This window comes from Piliocolobus tephrosceles, chromosome 17 (genome assembly GCF_002776525.5).
Source record: "Piliocolobus tephrosceles isolate RC106 chromosome 17, ASM277652v3, whole genome shotgun sequence".
Lineage (NCBI taxonomy): Eukaryota > Metazoa > Chordata > Mammalia > Primates > Cercopithecidae > Piliocolobus > Piliocolobus tephrosceles.
The window spans coordinates 68797236-68816166 of NC_045450.1; the positions used below are offsets into that span (position 1 = coordinate 68797236).

Genomic DNA, 18931 nt, shown 5'->3' on the forward strand with positions numbered 1-18931 from the left:
GTCTCGGCCTCCCAAAGTGCTGGGATTACAGGCTTGAGCCACCGCGCCCGGCCTATTTTTATTTTTTTGAGACAGGGTCTCACTCTGTCACCCTGGGTGGAGTGCAGTGGTGCGATCTCAGCTCACTGCAGCCTCGACCTCCCGTCCCCTACCCCTCCCACCTCAGCCTCCCAAGTAGTTGGGACTACAAGTGGTCATCGCCGTGCCCAGCTAATTTATTGTTTTTATTTTTGTAGAGGCTCGGGGGTTGCGGGGAGGGGGGTTTCTCACCATGTTGGCCAGGCTGGTCTCGAACTCCTGGCCTCAAGCAATCTGCCTGCCTCGGCCTCCCACAGTGCTGGGATTACATGAGTGAGCCACCTCGCAGGGCCTGCCCCTACTCTTCCCCCGGGCTGTATCCTTGGGTCCTGTACTCTGATCCCTCCATTGCTCTCAGGGCTTCATTTATGTCAGAGATGAATGGCCCACCTTTCACCATTAAAAAGTTACCGTTCAGCCATGTCAAATACATAGTGAATTTTGATGACTTCATTTTTTTAAAAAAGTAAAATATCTCGTTGATAATTTTTATATTAATTGCATGTTAACATGATTGTATTTTTTATATATTGGGTTAAATCAAATATATCATTAATACTTTTACTGTTTCTTTATACATTTTAAATTATTTATTTATTTATTTTTTGAGGGAGGGTCTCGCTCTGTCACCCAGGATGGAGTGCAGTGGCGCAATCTTGGCTCACTGCAGCCTCAACCTCCGGGGCTCAAGCAATCCTCTTGCCTCAGCCTCCCAAGTAGCTGGGACTACAGGGGCACACCACCATGCCCAGCTAATTTTTGTAGTTTTGGTAGGGATGAGGTCTCACTAGGTTTCTCAGGCTGGTCTGAAACTCCTGGCCTCAATCAACCCTCCTGCCTTGGCCTCCCAAAGTTCCTTTTACTTTTTAAAAAATAGGGCTACCAGAGAATCTAGTAGTGGCTCCTGTTCCATTTCTTTTTTTCTTTTTCTTTTTTTTTTTTTTTAAGATGGAATCACACTTTGTCGCCCAGGCTGGAGTGCAATGGCGCGATCTCGGCTCACTGCAAGTTCCACCTCCTGGGTTCATGCCATTCTCTTGCCTCAGCCTCCCGAGTAGGTGGGACTACAGGCGCCCGCCACCATGCCCGGCTAACTTTTTTGTATTTTTAGAAGAGACGGGGTTTCACCGTGTTAGCCAGGATGGTCTCGATCCCCTGACCTCGTGATTCGCCTGCCTTGGCCTCCCAAAGTGCTGGGATTACAGGCTTGAGCCACCGCGCCTGGCCTCCTGTTCCATTTCTGTTGAGCAGCACTATTCTAGATAACAAGACAACTTGCGTACATTATCTTCTAGAAACAGCAACACAGAAGAAGTGAAACTCAGGCCCCAGGTCCCACAGAGGCCTGAGTCAAAGGCTGGGGCTCCCTGAGAGGCGTGTGTGTCTGTGTGTGTTTCTCTGCTCTCATTACCTTCCCTGGCAGCTCCGAGGGGCAGCGCTGGCAGGGCCTCAACTGGGAGGGTCCCCTCTGGCTCTTGATCTCCGTCCTCTCCTTTAACCTCCACAGGCAGCGACAGTAGTGGGGTCTCAGCTGGGAGGGTCCCTTCTGGCTCTTGATCTCCGTCCTCTCCTTTAACCTCCACAGGTGGCGAGGGTGGTGGAGTCTCAGCTGGGAGGGTTCCCTTTGGCTCTCCATCTCCATCCTCTCTTTTAACCTCCACAGGCAGCTCCTCTCCTGCACTTGGCTTTTCCGGGCAGAGCTCGTCCTTGGCCTCAAAGCATTCCTTAACAAACAGCTCCATCTTCTGCCTTGTTTCTCTGTCCCCGGGAGCCTCCTCCTTGCCTTCCTCACTGGCAGGCACGTTCTCACCATCGTCTGACGATGTCGTCTCCCCGACTGGCGGAAAATGCAAAGGTGAATGTGGGAGTGTCCCGGGAGGACAAGGGTGTTCGTGCATACTTCAAGGGCTCACAGCAAACTTCTGAGACCAGGAAAGAGGTCAGGAACACAGTTTAAAAACGTGTCCTCGAGGGGCTGGGTGCAGTGACTCACGCCTGTAATCCCAGCACTTTGGGAGGCCAAGGAGGGTGGATCACTTGAGGCCAGGAGTTCAAAACCAGGCTGGCCAACATGACGAAACCCCCTCTCCATTAAAAATACAAAAAATTAGCCGGACGTGGTGGCACGCGCCTGTAGTCCCAGCTACTCAAGAGGTTGGGGCAGGAGAATCACTTGAACCTGGGAGGTGGAGGCTGCAGTGAGCCAAGATCGTGTCACTGCACTCCAGCCTGGGAGACACAGCGAGACTCTGTGTCCAAAAAAAAATAATAAATAAGGAAAACAGTTTAAAAAGTTTCTTTGAGGGGCTGGGCGTGGTGGCTCATGCTTGTAATCCCAGCACTTTGGGAGGCCCAGGCAGTCAGATCATTTGACGTCAGGAGTTCAAGACCAGCCTGGCAAACCTGGTGAAACTTCGTCTCTACTAAAATAATAATAATAATAATAATAATAATAATAATAATAATAATAGCTGGGCAGGGTGGCACATGCCTATAATCCCAGCTACTAGAGAGACCAAGGCAGGAGAAGCGCTTGAACCCAGGAGACAGAGGTTGCAGTGAGTCACGCATTCCACTCTGGGTGACAGAGTGAGACTCTGTCTCAAAAAAAAAAAAAAGAAGTATCCTTGAGGGATGTTCATTAGTGTCGTTTACAGTGGATAATGACGGGAGCCAAATGCCCATGAAGGCGCTGCCGAGCACAGCCCTTTAATGGAACAAGTCACAGCCATCAAGAAAACAGAACGCAAGAAGTTCTTAGGAGATGCAGGCTGAAGCACTGGGGATTTAAAGGCTATGACGTTTGCCTTTATCTTCAAATGGTTCAGGGGAAAAGCAAAGTTTGTGTGTGTGTGTGTGTGTGTGTGTGTGTGGCAAATAAGTGTAGCAAATTATGAAAAACCGCAGACTCTATTAATAAATGCAGACATACAACTATGTTTTCTATTCTTTCAGCTTTTCTGAAAATTTTTAACATTTCAAAACAAAAAGTTGGGAAAAGAAAAAATACATGTAGTAAGAAAATATCTATTGTATGGAAAATAGTTATAGTATGCTAATTCAAAAGACTAGACAGGAAGCAACATAATTATGCCATTTTTACATAAAAATGTGTATGTGGCGAGGTGTGATGGCTCACGTCTATAATCCCAGCACTTTGGGAGGCTGAGGCGGGAGGATTGGTTGAGGCCAGGAGTTCGAGACCAGTTTGGCCAACACAGCAAGGCCCTATCTTTACAAAAAAAAAAAAAAAAAATTAGCCAAAGATGTTCACACCTTAATCTTAGACTATGAATATGTTACCTTACATGGACAAAGGGACTGTGCAGATGTGATTAGGATCTAGAACCCTGAGATCAGGAAATTGTCCTGGGTTATCCAGGCAGGCTCAAAAGAATCACAAGGGCCCTCAGAATAGGGAGGCAGGAGTGTCAGAGCCAGAACGAGGCTGGAAGATGCCACACTGCTGGCCTGGAAGTTGGAGGAAGGGGCCACGAGCCAGGGAACGCAGGCGGCCTCTAGGAGGTGGGAAAGGCAAGGAAGCAGGTTCCCCCCTGGGGGCCCCAGAAGGAGTATAACCCTGAGATACCTCGATTTTAGCTTAGTGAAATCCATTTTGGGCTTCTGACCCACAGAACTGCAATAAGGTAACAGATTTGTGTTTTTTAAGCCACTAATTTTGTGGTAATGTGTTGTGGCCGCTATGAAATTACAAGATACATTCATCTCTGAAACAGAGCTCCTAAAACCCCTGTAGATAGGGGTGCTAGAAGGCTGTTTTGTTCTAATCTTTTATCTTCGAGCCCAGGTCCTGGCACAGAGCTCCTAAGACCTTCGTCCAGGGTGACAGGGAGATCTTTTGTCTGAATGGGGCCCTTGGGGGTAGGGTGGCTTCCAGACCAGAGAGACCAAGTCGTGATGAGAGGCTTGGAGCTTTCAGCCCCACCCTCGTCCTTCAGAGAGGGCGGAGGGGCTGGAAATGGAGTTAATCATCCATCATGCCCACGTGTTGAAGCTTCCGGAAAACCCCCTGAGCTGTGGGGTTCAGAGAGCTTCCGAGTTGCTGAACACGGGAGGTATCTGGAGTGGGGTGTGGCCAGAGGGCATGAAGCTCCGCCCCTTCCCACAGACCCTTCCCTAAGCTCCGCTTCATCCCGCTGTTCATCTGCATCCCTTATCGTATCCTTTATTAATATAATAACCCAGAAAATATAAGTGTTCTCTGGAGTTCTGTGAGCCATCAGAGCAAAGTATCAAACCCAAAGGGAGTGTCGTGGGAACCCTAATTTTATGGCCATTCTGTTAGAAGTACAAGCGACACCCTGGGACTCGCAGTTGCATCAGAAGTGGGGAGCAATCTCGCGGGACTATTGCCCATCACCTGTGGGGTTAGTATCAGGATGGAAATGAATTGTAGGACACCCGGCTGGTGTCAGAGAATTGGTGGGTGTGGGGACATCCTGCACATTTGGTGAGCACAAGTCTGCCGAGTGTTGAGAGTGTGGTAGAAGAAAACGACCTATTTGAGTTTTCCTACTTTCAGCAGCCGTAGAAAACTAATAGGTCATTTATTTTGAAAAACTGTGTTTCAATCAATAAAAGTGGTTGGAAACAGCTCATCACCGTTCCAGGTTCTCACTGGTGCTGGCAGGTGGGTGAGGCCAACTGCAAATGGATCTACAGGTTGTGAGGAAATGGTTTAAAAAAAATCCCTGGCCAGGTGCAGCAGCTCATGCCTATAATCCCAGCACTTTGGGAGGCCAAGGTGGGTGGAGCACTTGAGCCCAGGAGTTTAAGACCAGCCTGGGCAACATAGTGAGACCCCATCTCTAAGGAAAAAAAAATTTTTTTAATTAGCTAAGCATGGTGGTACACACCTGTAGTCCCAGCCACTTAGGAAGCTGAGGTGAGAGGATCACTTGAGGTGGAGGTTGCAGTGAGCCAAGATTGTGCCACTGCACTCTAGCCTGGGCAACTGAGTGAGATCTTGTCCCCACCAAAAGAAAGAAAAAAAGAAAATCCAAGGCTGGGCACAGTGACTCATGCTTGTAATCCCAGCACTTTGGTAAGCCAAGGTAGGCAGATGACTTGAAGCCAAGAGTTCGAGACGAGCCTGGACAACATGGCGAAATCCCTTCTCTACTGAAAATACAAAAATTAGCCAGGCATGGTGGTGCGTGCCTGTAATCCCAGCTCTGGGGAGGCTGAGGCACAAGAATTGCTTGAACCCGGGAGACAGAAGTTGCAGTGAGCCAAGATCACGCTGCTGCACTCCAACCTCAGCGACAGAGCGAGACTCTGTCTAAAAAAAAAAAAAAAAAACCCCAAGATTAAAGAGTGAGTTTGACGGCTTCGACTCGCCTAATCTCAAAGGAACTCTGGGGCTGTTGTCTTCGGCCCAGCGTATACCTCTCTCTTGACTCTCTCTCTGTCTTTTCCTCTCCTCTGCCCGCCGCTTGATCATGGCCAAGGCTTCAATGCTGTCTGTGATCTTCTTCCGCTCCCTGCTCTCCCACTGCTGTCTCTCCTCCTTTTCAGCTGCGTACCCTCCCCTAGCCCAGGCCTCCGCACAAGCTCTGTTTAAAAAAAACAAAGAAACATAAATAGGGGAGGTGAACTCCAAACATACACTCTCTGATCAACTTGCTCATTTTCTTCAAAATCAAAGCAAAGTGAGCATCAGACATGTGACTGCAAGGATGAAAGTTACACGTGTGAATTTTATTATTTAAGGTGGAACGGTCTGTGCTGCCTTCTTAGATATGACACCAAAAGCACAAGTGACAAGAGAAAAAATAGAGAAATCGGATTCCATCAAAATTAAAAATGTTTGTCACACAAAGAATACCATAAATAATTATTAAAAAAAAAAAAAAAAAAAAGCCAGCATGGCACAGTGGCTCATGCCTGTAATCCTAGCACTTTGGAGGCCAAAGTGGGATGATCACTTGAGCCCAGGAGTTTGAAATCAGCCTGGGCAACATAGCGAGACGCTGTCTCTACCGAAGAAAAGTAAAAAGACAACTCAAAGAATGTGAGAAGATTCTCACAGGACTAAAAGTACTGTCACCATATGATCGAGCAGTTGTGCTCCTAAGTATTTACCCAAATGAACTGAAGACATGTCCACACACAAACCTGCACATGGATGTTTACAGCAGTTTTATTCTAATTGGCAGAAATTAGAAGCGACCAACATATCCTTTAGTAGGTGAATGGATAGACAAACTCTGGCACACCCAGAGGGAGGAATATCACTCAGCAGTGAAGAGAGATGAGCTGTCAAGCAAATCATATATTTGATAAGGGTCTTGTACCTGGAAAATATCAATAAGCCTCACAACTCATTAATAAAAAGATGACACAATTTCAAAATGACCAAAGTTTAGGCCGTGCATGGTAGCTCACACCTGTAATCCCAGCACTTTGGGAAGAGGAGGTGGGTGGATCACCTGAGGTCAGGAGTTCAAGACCAGCCTGGCCAACATGGAGAAACCCCATCTCTACTAAAAATCCAAAAATTAGCCGGGTGTCGTGGCACACACCTGTAGTCCCAGCTACTCGGGAGGCTGTAGGAGGAGAATCGCTTGAACCCATGAGGCAGAGGTTACAGTGAGCTGAGATCACACCACTGCACTCCAGCCTGGGTGACAGAGTGAGATTCCACCCAAAACAAAAAATGAGCAAAGTTTTAAAAAATGAGAAGACAGGCTACAGACTGGGAAAAAATATTTAAAAAAAAAAAAAAAAAAAAAAAGTATCTGGGAAAGGGCTTGGATCCAAAACATACAAATAACTTTTAAAATTCAAAGTTAAGGAAACAACCCAATAAAAAACTGGGCAAACGATCAAGATACCTCACCAAAAAAGATATACAGACAGCAAATAAGCCTGTGAAAAGAGGCTCCACATCACGTGTCCTGGGGAAATGCAAATTAGAACAAGATAACCTGATGTGGCTGTAAGATGGCTAAAATCCAAACTGTGCTCATGAGGATGTGGAGTGCCGGGAACTCTCACTTGTTTCTAGTGGGAATGCAAAATGGTACAGCCACTTTGGAAAACGGTGTGGCGGATTCTCACAGGACTAAAAGTACTGTCACCATATGATCCAGCAGTTGTGCTCCTAAGTATTTACCCAAATGAACTGAAGATTTATGTCCACATGCAAACCTGCACATGGATGTTTACAGCAGTTTTATTCTAATTGGCAGAAATTAGAAGCGACCAACATATCCTTTAGTAGGTGAATGGATAGACAAACTCTGGCACACCCAGAGGGAGGAATATCACTCAGCAGTGAAGAGAGATGAGCTGTCAAGCCACACGAATTCATGGAAGAAGCCTAACTTCATTGCTAAGTGAAAGAAGCCAGTCCCTAAAGGCTATATGCTGTATGATTCCAGCTATATGACTTTCTAGATAAGACAAAACCACGGAGATGGCAAAAAGATCACTGTTGCCAGGAGTTGGGGCTGAGGAGGTGGGAGGGATGAATAAGCAGAGCACAGAGGGTTTTAGGGCAGTAAAACTATTCTGTGAGATACTGTGATGGGGGATACACGACATGATACCTTTGTCCAAACCCATACAATGTGCAACACCAAGCATGAGCCCTAAAGAAATGATGGACTTCAGTCAATAATAAGGTACCAGCATTGGTTGATTGCTTGTCCCAAATGTCCCACACGAATGTAACACATTACAAATAGGAGAAACTGTGAGGGTGGGTGGTATATGGGAACTTTCTATACTTTCTGCTCGATTTTTCTGTAAATCTAAAACTGCTCTGAAAATAAAGTCTAGGCCAGGTGCAGTGACTCATGCCTGTAATCTCAACACTTTGGGAGGCCAAGGTGGGCAGATGACTTCAGCCCAGGAGTTCCGGACCAGCCTGGGCAACATGGCAAGACCCCATCTCTGCAAAAAGCACAAAAACTAGCCAGGCGTGGTGGTGCACACCTACAGTCCCAGCTACTCAGGAAGCTGAGAGGTGAGAGGGTTACTTGAGCCCAGGAGGTGGAGGCTGCAGGGAATCACGATTGCAGCACTACACTCCAGCCTGGGTGACAAGAGCGAAACGCTGTCTCAAAAAAAAAAAAAAAAAAGAAAAAAAGTCTGTTAGAAGTCTATTAATTTTTTAAAAATCAGCAAAGAAACTGAACAGATATTTCTCCAAAGAAGACATAAAAACTGCCAATAAGTACATGAAAGATGCTCGACATCATTATCTACCAGGGAAAAGCAAATGGAAACCACAGTGAGACACCACTTCATACCATCCAGGGGACTAGAAATAAAAAGACAGGGCCGGGCGCGGTGGCTCACCCTTTTAATCCCAGCACTTTGGGAGGCCGAGGCAGGTGGATCACGAGGTCAAGAGATCGAGACCATCCTGACCAACACGGTGAAACCCCGTCTCTAATAAAAATAGAAAAATTAGCTGGGCATGGTGGCGGATGCCCTTAATCCCAGCTGCTAGGGAGGCTGAGGCAGGAGAATTGCTTGAACCTGGGAGGTGGAGGTTGCAGTGAGCTAAGATCTCACTGCTGCACTCCAGCCTGGGTGGCAGGGTGAGACTCCATCTTAAAAAGACAAAAAGGGAGAAAAAGACAGGCAATCAGAAGTGTTGGTGAGGATATGGGAAAACTGGAACCCTCCTACGCTGCTGATGGGGATGTAAAATGGTGCAGCTGCTTTGGAAAACAATGTGGTGTCTCCTCAAGAATTAAACATAAAGTCCCTGTATGACCCAGAAATTCCACTCCTACATACGTACCCAGAAGAAGACAACAGCTGTCCACACAAAAATTTCATTACTGACAATAGCCAAAAAGTGAAAACAACCCTAATTTCCAAAAGCTGATGGACAAATACAATGTAGTGTATCAAAATGCAGTATCATGTGTCAATAAAAAGGAGTGAAGTACTGGATGGAGCACACCACATGGCAGATGAACCCTGACAACATGATGCTGAGTGAAAGAAAAAAAAGGCCGCATGGGGGGTGACTCCATTTACATGAAATGTCCAGAACAGGCAAATCAACAGAGAGGAAAAGGAGAGGAGTGGCTGCCAGGGCCTTCAGGCAGCGAGAAATAGCGGGTGGGCTGCTAATGGGGATGGTGTTTTTATTTTTTTGGGACAGTCTCGCACTGTCACCCAGGTTGGAGTGCAGTGGCGCAATCTCGGCTCACTGAAACCTCCGCCTCCCGGGTTCAAGCGATTCTCCTGCCTCAGCCTCCCGAGTAACTGGGACTACAGGCGCCCACCACCACGCCCAGCTCATTTTTGTACTTTTAGTAGAGATAGGGTTTCACCATGTTGGCCAGGATGGTCTTGGTCTCTTGACCTCATGATCTGCCCACTCTGGCCTCCCAAAGTGCTGGGATTACAGGTGTGAGCCACCATGCCCAGCCAGTGTTTCCTTTTCTTTTTTTTGAGACGGAGTCTCGCTCTGTTGTGCAGGCTGGAGTGCAGTGGTGTGATCTCGGCTCGCTGCAAGCTCCACCTCCCGGGTTCATGCCATTCTCCTGCCGCAGCCTCCTGATGAGCTGGGACTACAGGCACCCACCACCATGCCTGGCTAATTTTTTTCTATTTTTTAGTAGAGACAGGGTTTCACCATGTTAGCCAGGATGGTCTTGATCTGCTGACCTCGTGATCCGCCTGCCTCGGTCTCCCAAAGCGCTGGGATTATAGGCGTGAGCCACCACGCCCGGACCAGTGTTTCCATTTTAGGGTGATGAGAATGTTCTAAGATTGATTGTGGCGATGGTTGCATAACTCTGTGAATATACTCAAAGCCATTGCATTGTACACTTTGTTTTATATTTTTATTTTTATTTTTATTTTTATTTTTATTTTTTGAGAGGGAGTCTTCTGACCTCAAGTGATCCACCCACCTCAGCCTCCCAAAGTGCTGGGATTACAGCCGTGAGCAACTGCGTCCAGCCACACTGTACACTTTAAATACATAAACTGTATGGGATGTAAATAATACCTCAACAAAGTTGTTATTTGAAAAATAAAGTCTGGTGGTTTAAAAACAGGAGGCTTACCTTCAGAGAAGCAGCAGATCCCTGCTGTAAAATCAAAGGTACAGGGGTTTGGAAATAGTCGGACAGGCTGTTGCACAGTATACTACAGCAGAGAAAGACCACGAGTCACTGAGACAGAAAATGCTAAGGAGAATAAACCATGTTCCAGTCCATTTACCACACAGTGAGAAAACCTCAGACCCTTTGATCTCAGAGCAGACAGCCAGCAGAGGCCTATCTGTTGCCTGCTACGTGCCAGGCACGGTTCTAGAGGCTGGGGACCCAGCAGTGAGTGTAAGAGCTCATCTCCGTTAGAGGAGCCCTTTTAGTCGGGGAAGACAGATCCTAAACAAAGAAATGAGTGTATGTCAGAGGCTGATGTGTCCTAAGAGGAAATTAAATCAGGCCGAAGAGACATCAAGTGGAGAAGGCACTATTTACATATGTCATGGAGAGTGCGTTAATGACAGGTGAGCACGTGCCTGCTGCATCCTAGAGGACAGCAAGTACCCAGTGTCAAACAATGAGTCAGTGGTTGGATTAAGATTCAGCGCCAGGGGTGTGGTGGCTCATGCCTGTGAGGCTTTGGGAGCCTCAGAGTTTTGGGAGGCCAAGGCAGGAGGATCACCTGAGGCCAGAAATTTGAGACCGGCCTTGGCAACATAGTGAGACCCCCATCTCTTCAAAACACCTAAAAATTAACTGGGTTTGGTGATGCACGCTTGTAATCTCAGTTACTTAGGAGGCTTGTGTGAACCCAGGAGTTTGAGGCTGCAGTGATGGCGCCACTGCACTCCTGCCCAGGTGACAGAGTACAACCCTGTCTCTAAAAACAGATTCAAGCCAGGTTAATCTGACTCCTGAGCTGAAGTCTTGGGTTATGCTGTAAAGGACGGTGGCTCCTATTGCTCACATCCACATTACTTTCCTCAGCATGGCCCCCAGGGTGGGGGCAGCCCCTTCAGTGGCAGCTGCTCCCACTGGTTCAGTCCTAGGAGCCCAGCACCTGCTCAGAGTCCTGCATGTTGCTCACAGGCACTCACAAGGACCCTGTGGCAACAATATTCTCATCCCCACTCTGCAGATGAGGAACGTGCGCCCAGGGAGGTTAGGGAGCTCCCCCAAGGTCGTAACGTAGCTCGTGGCTGCAGAGCAGGCTTGGGAGTCAGGCCCCTGCACACTGGCTGCTCTCCCCGTTCTCACCACCCCCAGACCTGGGGCCTAGGGAGCTGGGTCAATTTCTGTTGAACCTCTCAGGAGCATGTCTTGTTTTCTTACCTGGCTAAAGTGGAAGCTCTATTGGAAATATTTGTTAGTTTGATTTAAATTTGTGAGTTTAAAAACATATTACAAGCTACATTGATCTTAAATGTTGTATGCAAAATTCAGATTGTACTTCTCATCAAGTAGCCTATATGACTGATATTTTATTCTAATTAGAATTACTAAATTGATCTAAATTTAAAAGTAAGTTAAAAACACAGATAAAAGCAGTGACGATAAACATGGCAGTCCAGGGTACAACGTTCCTAATATTAAAGAAGCTCTTACAAATCGGTAAGAAAATCACTTCAGAAGGAAACCTGGAAAAAGTCACGGACAGAATATTCATAAAGGAGGAAATATAAGTATCCAGTAACAATGAAAAAAATGCCCAACTTCATCAATTATCCAAAAATGGCAATTTAAAACAACGGGGTACTCTCTTCACCCATTAACTAACTTGGCAAAGATTTCTTTTCATGGTTATGTTTTGTGAGGTTGTAAATTGGTACAAACTCTCTAGAAAACAACTAGAAAATATGTGTAAGAATTTTTAGAAAGTCTGAAACCGCATTCTTCAATGCAGTGATGCTACTCCCAAAATTCCGTTCCAAGGAACTCATCAGCAAAGAGGTAAACCACCAATACAAAGATACGTACCACAGGAATATAAAAATCTATGAGTAAGTGCTTAAATTTCCATTATAGTCAATTATGTAGCCATCAAGCCTATTTCCAAAGAACATTTTTGATATGTGAAATTGCTCAAGAATCAGAAATTTTAAAAGTTTAATATTAAGCATGGTCAACTATTAAACATTAAAATGTGATCAGAAGGCTTTTCTCTTCTTACCTGTCCTTTGGAAACACCGGTCTATCATCCAGGTATGTTAAGTGCTTTAGTCGTACAGTGACTGTCCTTCTATAATTGGGAATGTGTCTGATAACTGGGTTTCCCATCAAATTCAGTACACGCTGCAAGAAGACAAGCAGAACCAAAATGATTACTGAAAGATGCGACTGAATTATTTGATATGTGCTGTGCACTAAGAATAAATGAACAAAATCTAAAGAAGTGTCAATATCACGTCCTGGTGACTTGATGGGAGAAATCGGAAGGTTTCCATCGCTCTCATGCTATCAGAGCTGTCTAGATCATTCAGCAGCCCTTTCCTCCACTTGAACTTCAGATCTTAGATCTCATTGTCCCTCCAGAACAATATTGGAAAACATTTTCTGAGGCTTTTTCTGAGAGCAGTTGATTATATTAGTTTTGCTACCCAACCTCTTTTACGGAAATGAATCTCTGCCTAATTGATTGTTTTCTTTTCTTCCCAGCCAGGATCCATTTTAAGAAAACGCACACAGCTGCTAGACAGAAAAGCAGCAGTGACTAAGGGAAAGGATGGAGAGTGCCCGCTTACTTCTGCTGAGTGCCGCAGGATGGAGGGCCCTTCTCACTCAGCTTACAGCTCTCCCTGCTGTCAGTTAGGACCAGGGAGGAGGAAGGGGTTCAGCAATCCCACTTGCCATCCTCCCCCATCTTTAAATACAGTCACCTCCTCTATTGCCTTAAGAAACTCAAAGAAGTTGGCCAGGCATGGTGGCTCACGCCCGTAATCCCAGCACTTTGGGAGGCCGAGGCGGGTGGATCACGAGGTCAGGAGATTGAGACCATCCTGGCTAACACGGTGAAACCCCGTCTCTACTAAAAATATAAAAAATTAGCCAGGCGTAGTGGCGGGCGCCTGTAGTCCCAGCTACTCGGGAGGCTGAGGCAGGAGAATGGCGTGAACCCGGGAGGCGGAGCTTGCAGTGAGCCAAGATTGCGCCACTGCACTCCAGTCTGGGAGACACAGCGAGACTCCATCTCAAAAAAAAAAAAAAAAGAAACTCAAAGAAGTTGAATGCTTAGTGGGGCTGGGCTTGGTGGCTCACTCCTGTAATCCCAGCACTTTGGGAGGCTGAGGTGGGTGAATCACTTGAGGTCAGTGGTTTGAGACCAGCCTAGCCAACATGGTGAAACCCCATCTCTACTAAAAATACAAAAATCAGTGGGGCATGGTGGCGAGCGCCTGTAATCCCAGCTACTCAGGGGCCTGAGGCAGAAGAATCACTTGAACCCAGGAGGCGGAGGCTGTAGTGAGCCGAGATTATGCCACTGCACTCCAGCCTGGGTGACAAAGCGAAACTCCATCTCAAAAAAAAAAAAAAAAAAGAAGAAGTTGAATGCTTAAGGCAACACGAGGGTGAACCATTTCAAAATCTGTCTGCCTAAACTGATGGAATATTTTTCATATCTAAAGTGTTTCTTTGTTGAGGATATCATAAATGAGTTAGTTTAGCATTTCCCAAACTTCATTCTGATGCTGTCTTTACCATTCTTGCTCTATTTTCAAGTGACTTACTGTGCACAGGGTGGGGCGGTGGGAGCAATACACCCAGGCAGCAATAAAGGGGTACACGGTGTGGGGAGGATTTAAATGCAGTCACAAAACAACTACTAATATAAAGCAACCTGCTTTCCTTCTGGGCTAAATTGTGTCCTAATCAAAATTCACATGTTAAAGTCCTTCAGCACCTCAGAATGTGACTGTATTTGGAGATAAGACTTTTAAAGCCGTGATGAAGTTGAAATGAGCCCATTAGGGTAGGCCCTCATCCAATCTGACTGGTGTCCTTAGAAGAAGAGCGTAGGACACAGCACATAGGCAGGGACTGTGTGAGGACCCAGGGAGAAGACGGCCCTCTACCAGCCAAGGAGAGGACTCAGGAGAACCCAGCCCCGCCCACACCTTGCTCTTGACGTTCAGTCTCCAGAATTATGAGAAAATAAATTTCTTTTTTTTTTTTTTTTTTTTGAGACGGAGTCTCGCTCTGTTGCCCAGTCTGGAGTGCAGTGGCGCGATCTCGGCTCACTGCAAGCTCCACCTCCCAGGTTCACGCCATTCTCCTGCCTCAGCCTCCCAAGTAGCTGGGACTACAGGCGCCCATCACAATGCCTGGTTAATGTTTTGTATTTTTAGTAGAGACAGGGTTTCATCATGTTAGCCAGGATGATCTCGATCTCCTGACCTTGTGATCTGCCTGCCTCAGCCTCCCAAAGTGCTGGGATTACAGGCGTGAGCCACCACACCCGACCACGAAAAAATATATTTCTATTGGTTAAGCCACCCGGTACTTATGGCAACCCCAGCCAAAACAAAAACGAACAAATGGGAGGATTATAATATAATAGAGCTTTCTACTCTCACCATGCCCTGCAGTTCTAAACTAGTCTTTTGATAGTACATGCTACAGATTGTTCCTGAACTGTGATTTGCTTTCAGTTGACTCGCTTTTCTCCTTGTTTATCAACGCACTAAGCGGTATACAGTAAACTCAAGGGTTTTGTGTACTAGTTTTAGTGTTTTTTTCCTAGTACACATGACAACACATAGACACTAAGAAGCAAGGAAGCTGTCAAAGGTACTAGAGAGGACTTAAAAGGACATGGGAAGCAAGCCAAAGGATGAGAAGTTTTTTTTTTCTAGACAGTGTCTCTTTCTGTCTGGAGTGCAGTGGTGAGATCTCAGCTCACTGCAACGCCTCCCAGGTTCAAGCAGTTCTTATGCCTCAGCCTCCCAAGTAGCTGAGATCACAGACGTGCACCAACATACCCAGCTAATTTTTGTATTGTTATTAGGGATAGGGTTTCACCATTGACCAGGCTGGTCTCAAACTCCTGGCCTCGAGTGATCTGCCCACCTTGGCCTACCAAAGTGCTGGGATTACAGGTATGAGCCACCATACCTCACCTGGATGGGACAATTTGAACATGAAAAGTTAAAGTGACTGCAAGAGTTAAATCTTGTCAAATACTGTATATATAAATGCATGCATTCAGAATGATACTAAAAAAAGAAAGGCTTCATTGTCGCCATGAGAGGTTGCTAGGGTCTCAATTCATTTTACTGAAAATTGATAAATAACCAACCTGAGCAATATGGCAAAACCCCATCTCTACAAAAAATATAAAAATTAGCCGGACGTGGTGGTGTGCACCTGTGCTCCCAGCTACTTGGAGGCTAAGGTGGGAGAATTGCTTGAGCCCGGGAGGTCGAGGCTGCAGTGAGCCATGATTATACCACTGCACTCCAGCCTGGGTGACAGAGCAAGACCCTGTCAAAAAAAGAAAAGAAAGGAAAGAAAAAGAAAATTAATAAATAAAAGGGCCAAACATTGATCCTGGCCTTTTCTGCATGAACTGCATGAACCACTAGTTGGTGAGTGAAAGCTCTTTGTAGAAGCCTTCTAGCTGACGCATTCTAGCTAACAAATGCTGAGACAGTGAGAGAACTGGAAAGTTGTCATTGTGTGACTCCTCATTAAAGAATTTATCTAGGCAACTTTCATCAGTGACTGCTGAAATAACTGGGAGAGGGACTGACGGGAAACTTGATAATGGCTGGACAAGGCTGACAACATCTGAACCCACTAGTGAATCTTAAAATGACAAAAGGAGAAGCAAGCAGGCATCACATGCTCTCTGATGTGGGGAACCGGCAGTGGAAGAACCTGGCACACCTCAAGGTGAAATATTGAGCCCAAATACCATCCAGTCTCTGACTCCGATGTCATTTTACAGGAAACACCAGGGCCAGCAGAACATGTTAAGTGGCACCACAAGGATGCAATCAGCTAAATCCAGAGCGTGGATAACACCAGACAGAGGACCTGGTTTCCTTGAAAAATCAGTTGAGTGGTAGCTGAGCGTGATGACTCATGCTTGTAATCCTAGTACTTTGGGAGGTTGAGGCGGGTGGACCACTTAGGGTCAGGAGTTCAAGACCAGCCTGGACAACATGATGCAACCCCGAATCTACTAAGGATACAAAAATTAGCTGGGCGTGGTGGTGTGCACCTGAAATCCCAGCTACTCGGGAGGCTGAGGCAGGAGATTTGCTTGAACCCGTAGGCAGAGGTTGCAGTAGGCCGAGTTCGTGCCACGGCACTCCAGCCTGAGTGACAACAGTGAGACTCCATCCAAAAAAAAAAAAAAAAAAAAAAAAAAGGCCTTATCTGTCAGAGGTACACACTGAACTATTTGAGGGTAAAATAATATGACATCTGGCATTTCAGATATTCCAGCTAAAAACACAAAGAGGTAAAAAGTGTGAAAAAGGGAAGGAAGGAAGGCAGGAAGGAGAAAAAAGACAAAAGGACTTGATATTTGATGAAAATAATAGAAATGGTTTCCTGTGGTGCTTTTTCGTTGCTTTTTTGTTTTTACCAAATCGGGCATGCTTTCCAGAACGCTCAGGATCTCAGGGTCACTCAGCCTGTTGTGTGAAAGGTCAAGGACACAAAGCCTCAAGCACTCTCGTAGATGCTGAATGTCCTCCATGGTCTCCAGGTGATTGTGGGCCATCTGCAGTGTGTTCAGGACTGGGAGGCAGGCTGGAAGGTAAGGTCAGCAGAAGTCAAAAACAAAGGCATAAAAATGCTTCTGGGGCCAGGTGCAGTGGTTTATACCTGTAATCCCAGCACTTTGGGAGGCTAAGGCAGGAGAAACTTTTGAGCCCAGGAGGTTTGAGATCAGCCCGGGCAACATAGTGAGACCCCATATCTATAAAAAGTAGAAAAACTTGCCAGGTCTGGTGGCACGTGCCTGTGGTCTCAGCTACCTGGGAGGCTGACGTGGGAGGATCGCTTGAGACCAGAAGGTCAAGGCTGCAGTGAGCTGTAACCGCACCACTGCATTTCAGCCTGGGTGACAGAGCAAGACCCTGTCTCAAAAAGAAGCAAAGCAAAACAAAACCAAAAACACTTCTTGCCCATAATATAAAATCTTAGAAGCTCCCTCGGGGAAAGTGATGGACACACGGCAAATAGGCACACTGCTTGCTGGGTACTCTTACAAAGGTTTTCAATGGTCTTGATGTAATTGTTGCTGAGGTTAAGAACATCCAGTTTCTGCAGAGCTTCCAGGTTCTCGATCTTATGGAGCAAGTTCACTTGCAAGAAGAGGCAACGCAACTCGGTTTGCGCCTCCAGGTTTTCGATTTTCTGTATTCCATTGCTCTGCAGCCAGAGACAGCGCAGCCCTGTGTACTCTTCCAGGTTCTCAATGCGATCAAAACCTAACAAGAAGGAAGCACATGGGAATTCAGCTCCTACTCACAGGGCAGAGGGGTCACGGTCACCCTTGTTTTTGCCTACTATTAGGGACTGAATGTCTGTGTCCCTTCAAAATTCATACATTGAAATCCTAACCCCTAATATGATGGTATTAGGAGGTGGGACTTTAGGGAGGTGATAAGGTCATGAGAGAAGAACCCTCAGGAATGGGATTAGTGGCCTCATAAACGAGGCCCCAGAGAGCTCCTTTGCCATCTTCACTCCATGAGGATACAGCAAGAAAGTGCTATCTGAGAATAAAAAAGCAGGCTCTCACCAGCCACCATATCTGCCAGTCCTTTGACCTTGGACTTCCCAGCCTCCAGAACTGTGAGAAATACATTTTTGTTGTTTACAAGCCACCCAGGCTATGGTATCTTAGTCTGTTCAAAACAGACTAAGACACCTGCCTACCTGGCATCCACACCTCCTTCCTCCAGTAACAACTTTTCTTGGAGGAACCATCCTTCTCCTAATATCACTTGACAGCTCTCTGGGCAGCCTATCAGAGTCATGGGGACTCATTCGGGGGTGGCCAAACTTAGCCAAGCAAGACCAACTTGGATGCATCCCAGGAGGTCTTGCTGAAAAGACGGATAGTCTTTCTGCTGGAATCACCCACCTGAAAGGGTGGAGCCTACTGCTGCCTTCATGGTAGGGAGTGGGTGGAGGTGGGGGTGCAGTGGGGGTAAACCTGCCCTGAAATGCCCCCACCAGGCCTAACCCTGGTGCAAACTGTAGGCCTTGTTTTGTTCTCTTTTTCAGTTTTATGAGCCAAATTTAGGGTTAGGAAAACAAACGTTTCACTTTTCCTTTAGTAACTCATCATCAATGTGTAATTCATGCCTTACCTACTATTACCAACACTTTTTAAGGTTATTTCGTTGCCTGAAAAAGTTTTTATTACAAATTTTTCGTATCAGTGGTGAGCAAAAATGCACCCATGTTCCTGCCAACAGATAATCGTTTTCATCTTTCTCTCTCGCCTTCCAAGCTTGCTGTGAGCATACATAATATTTAAAAGTTATAGAATACACTTAAACATAGGTATTGTATAGATAGACTTTTTTTAATCCTATCTGTTTTCCACAAAAATTTTGATTATTTTATTTCTTCAAGTTTTATTTTAAGTTCCTGGGTTCCTGTGCCAGATGTGCTGGTTTGTGACATAGGTAAGTGTGTGCCATGGTAGTCTGCTGCACAGGTCATCCCGTTACCTACGTACTAAGCCCAGCATCCATTAGCTAGTCTTCCGGATGCTCTCCCTCCTTGCAAACCCTCTCCACAAAAATTTTTATAGCGGAAGTATTTGTCATGTTACTCCAAGGTCTTCATGCTGAAGTCAGTATCTATGAAAGATAGGAGCTTTTTTTTTTTTTTTTTGTCTTTAC

General features: G+C 46.1%; 1 protein-coding gene across 1 annotated transcript in view; it reads right to left on the minus strand.

Annotated features, from left to right (window-relative positions):
- The window catches only part of LOC111552567 (dynein assembly factor 1, axonemal), a 42797-nt gene that overhangs the window by 19432 nt on the left and 4434 nt on the right, over positions 1-18931 (minus strand). The window contains exons 3-7 of the mRNA XM_031934444.1: positions 17282-17503; positions 16654-16820; positions 12235-12356; positions 5488-5654; positions 1490-1915 (exon numbers count right to left, since the gene is read on the minus strand). Coding sequence (XP_031790304.1) covers positions 1490-1915; positions 5488-5654; positions 12235-12356; positions 16654-16820; positions 17282-17503 — 1104 coding nt within the window. The remainder of the gene's footprint in view (positions 1-1489; positions 1916-5487; positions 5655-12234; positions 12357-16653; positions 16821-17281; positions 17504-18931) is intronic.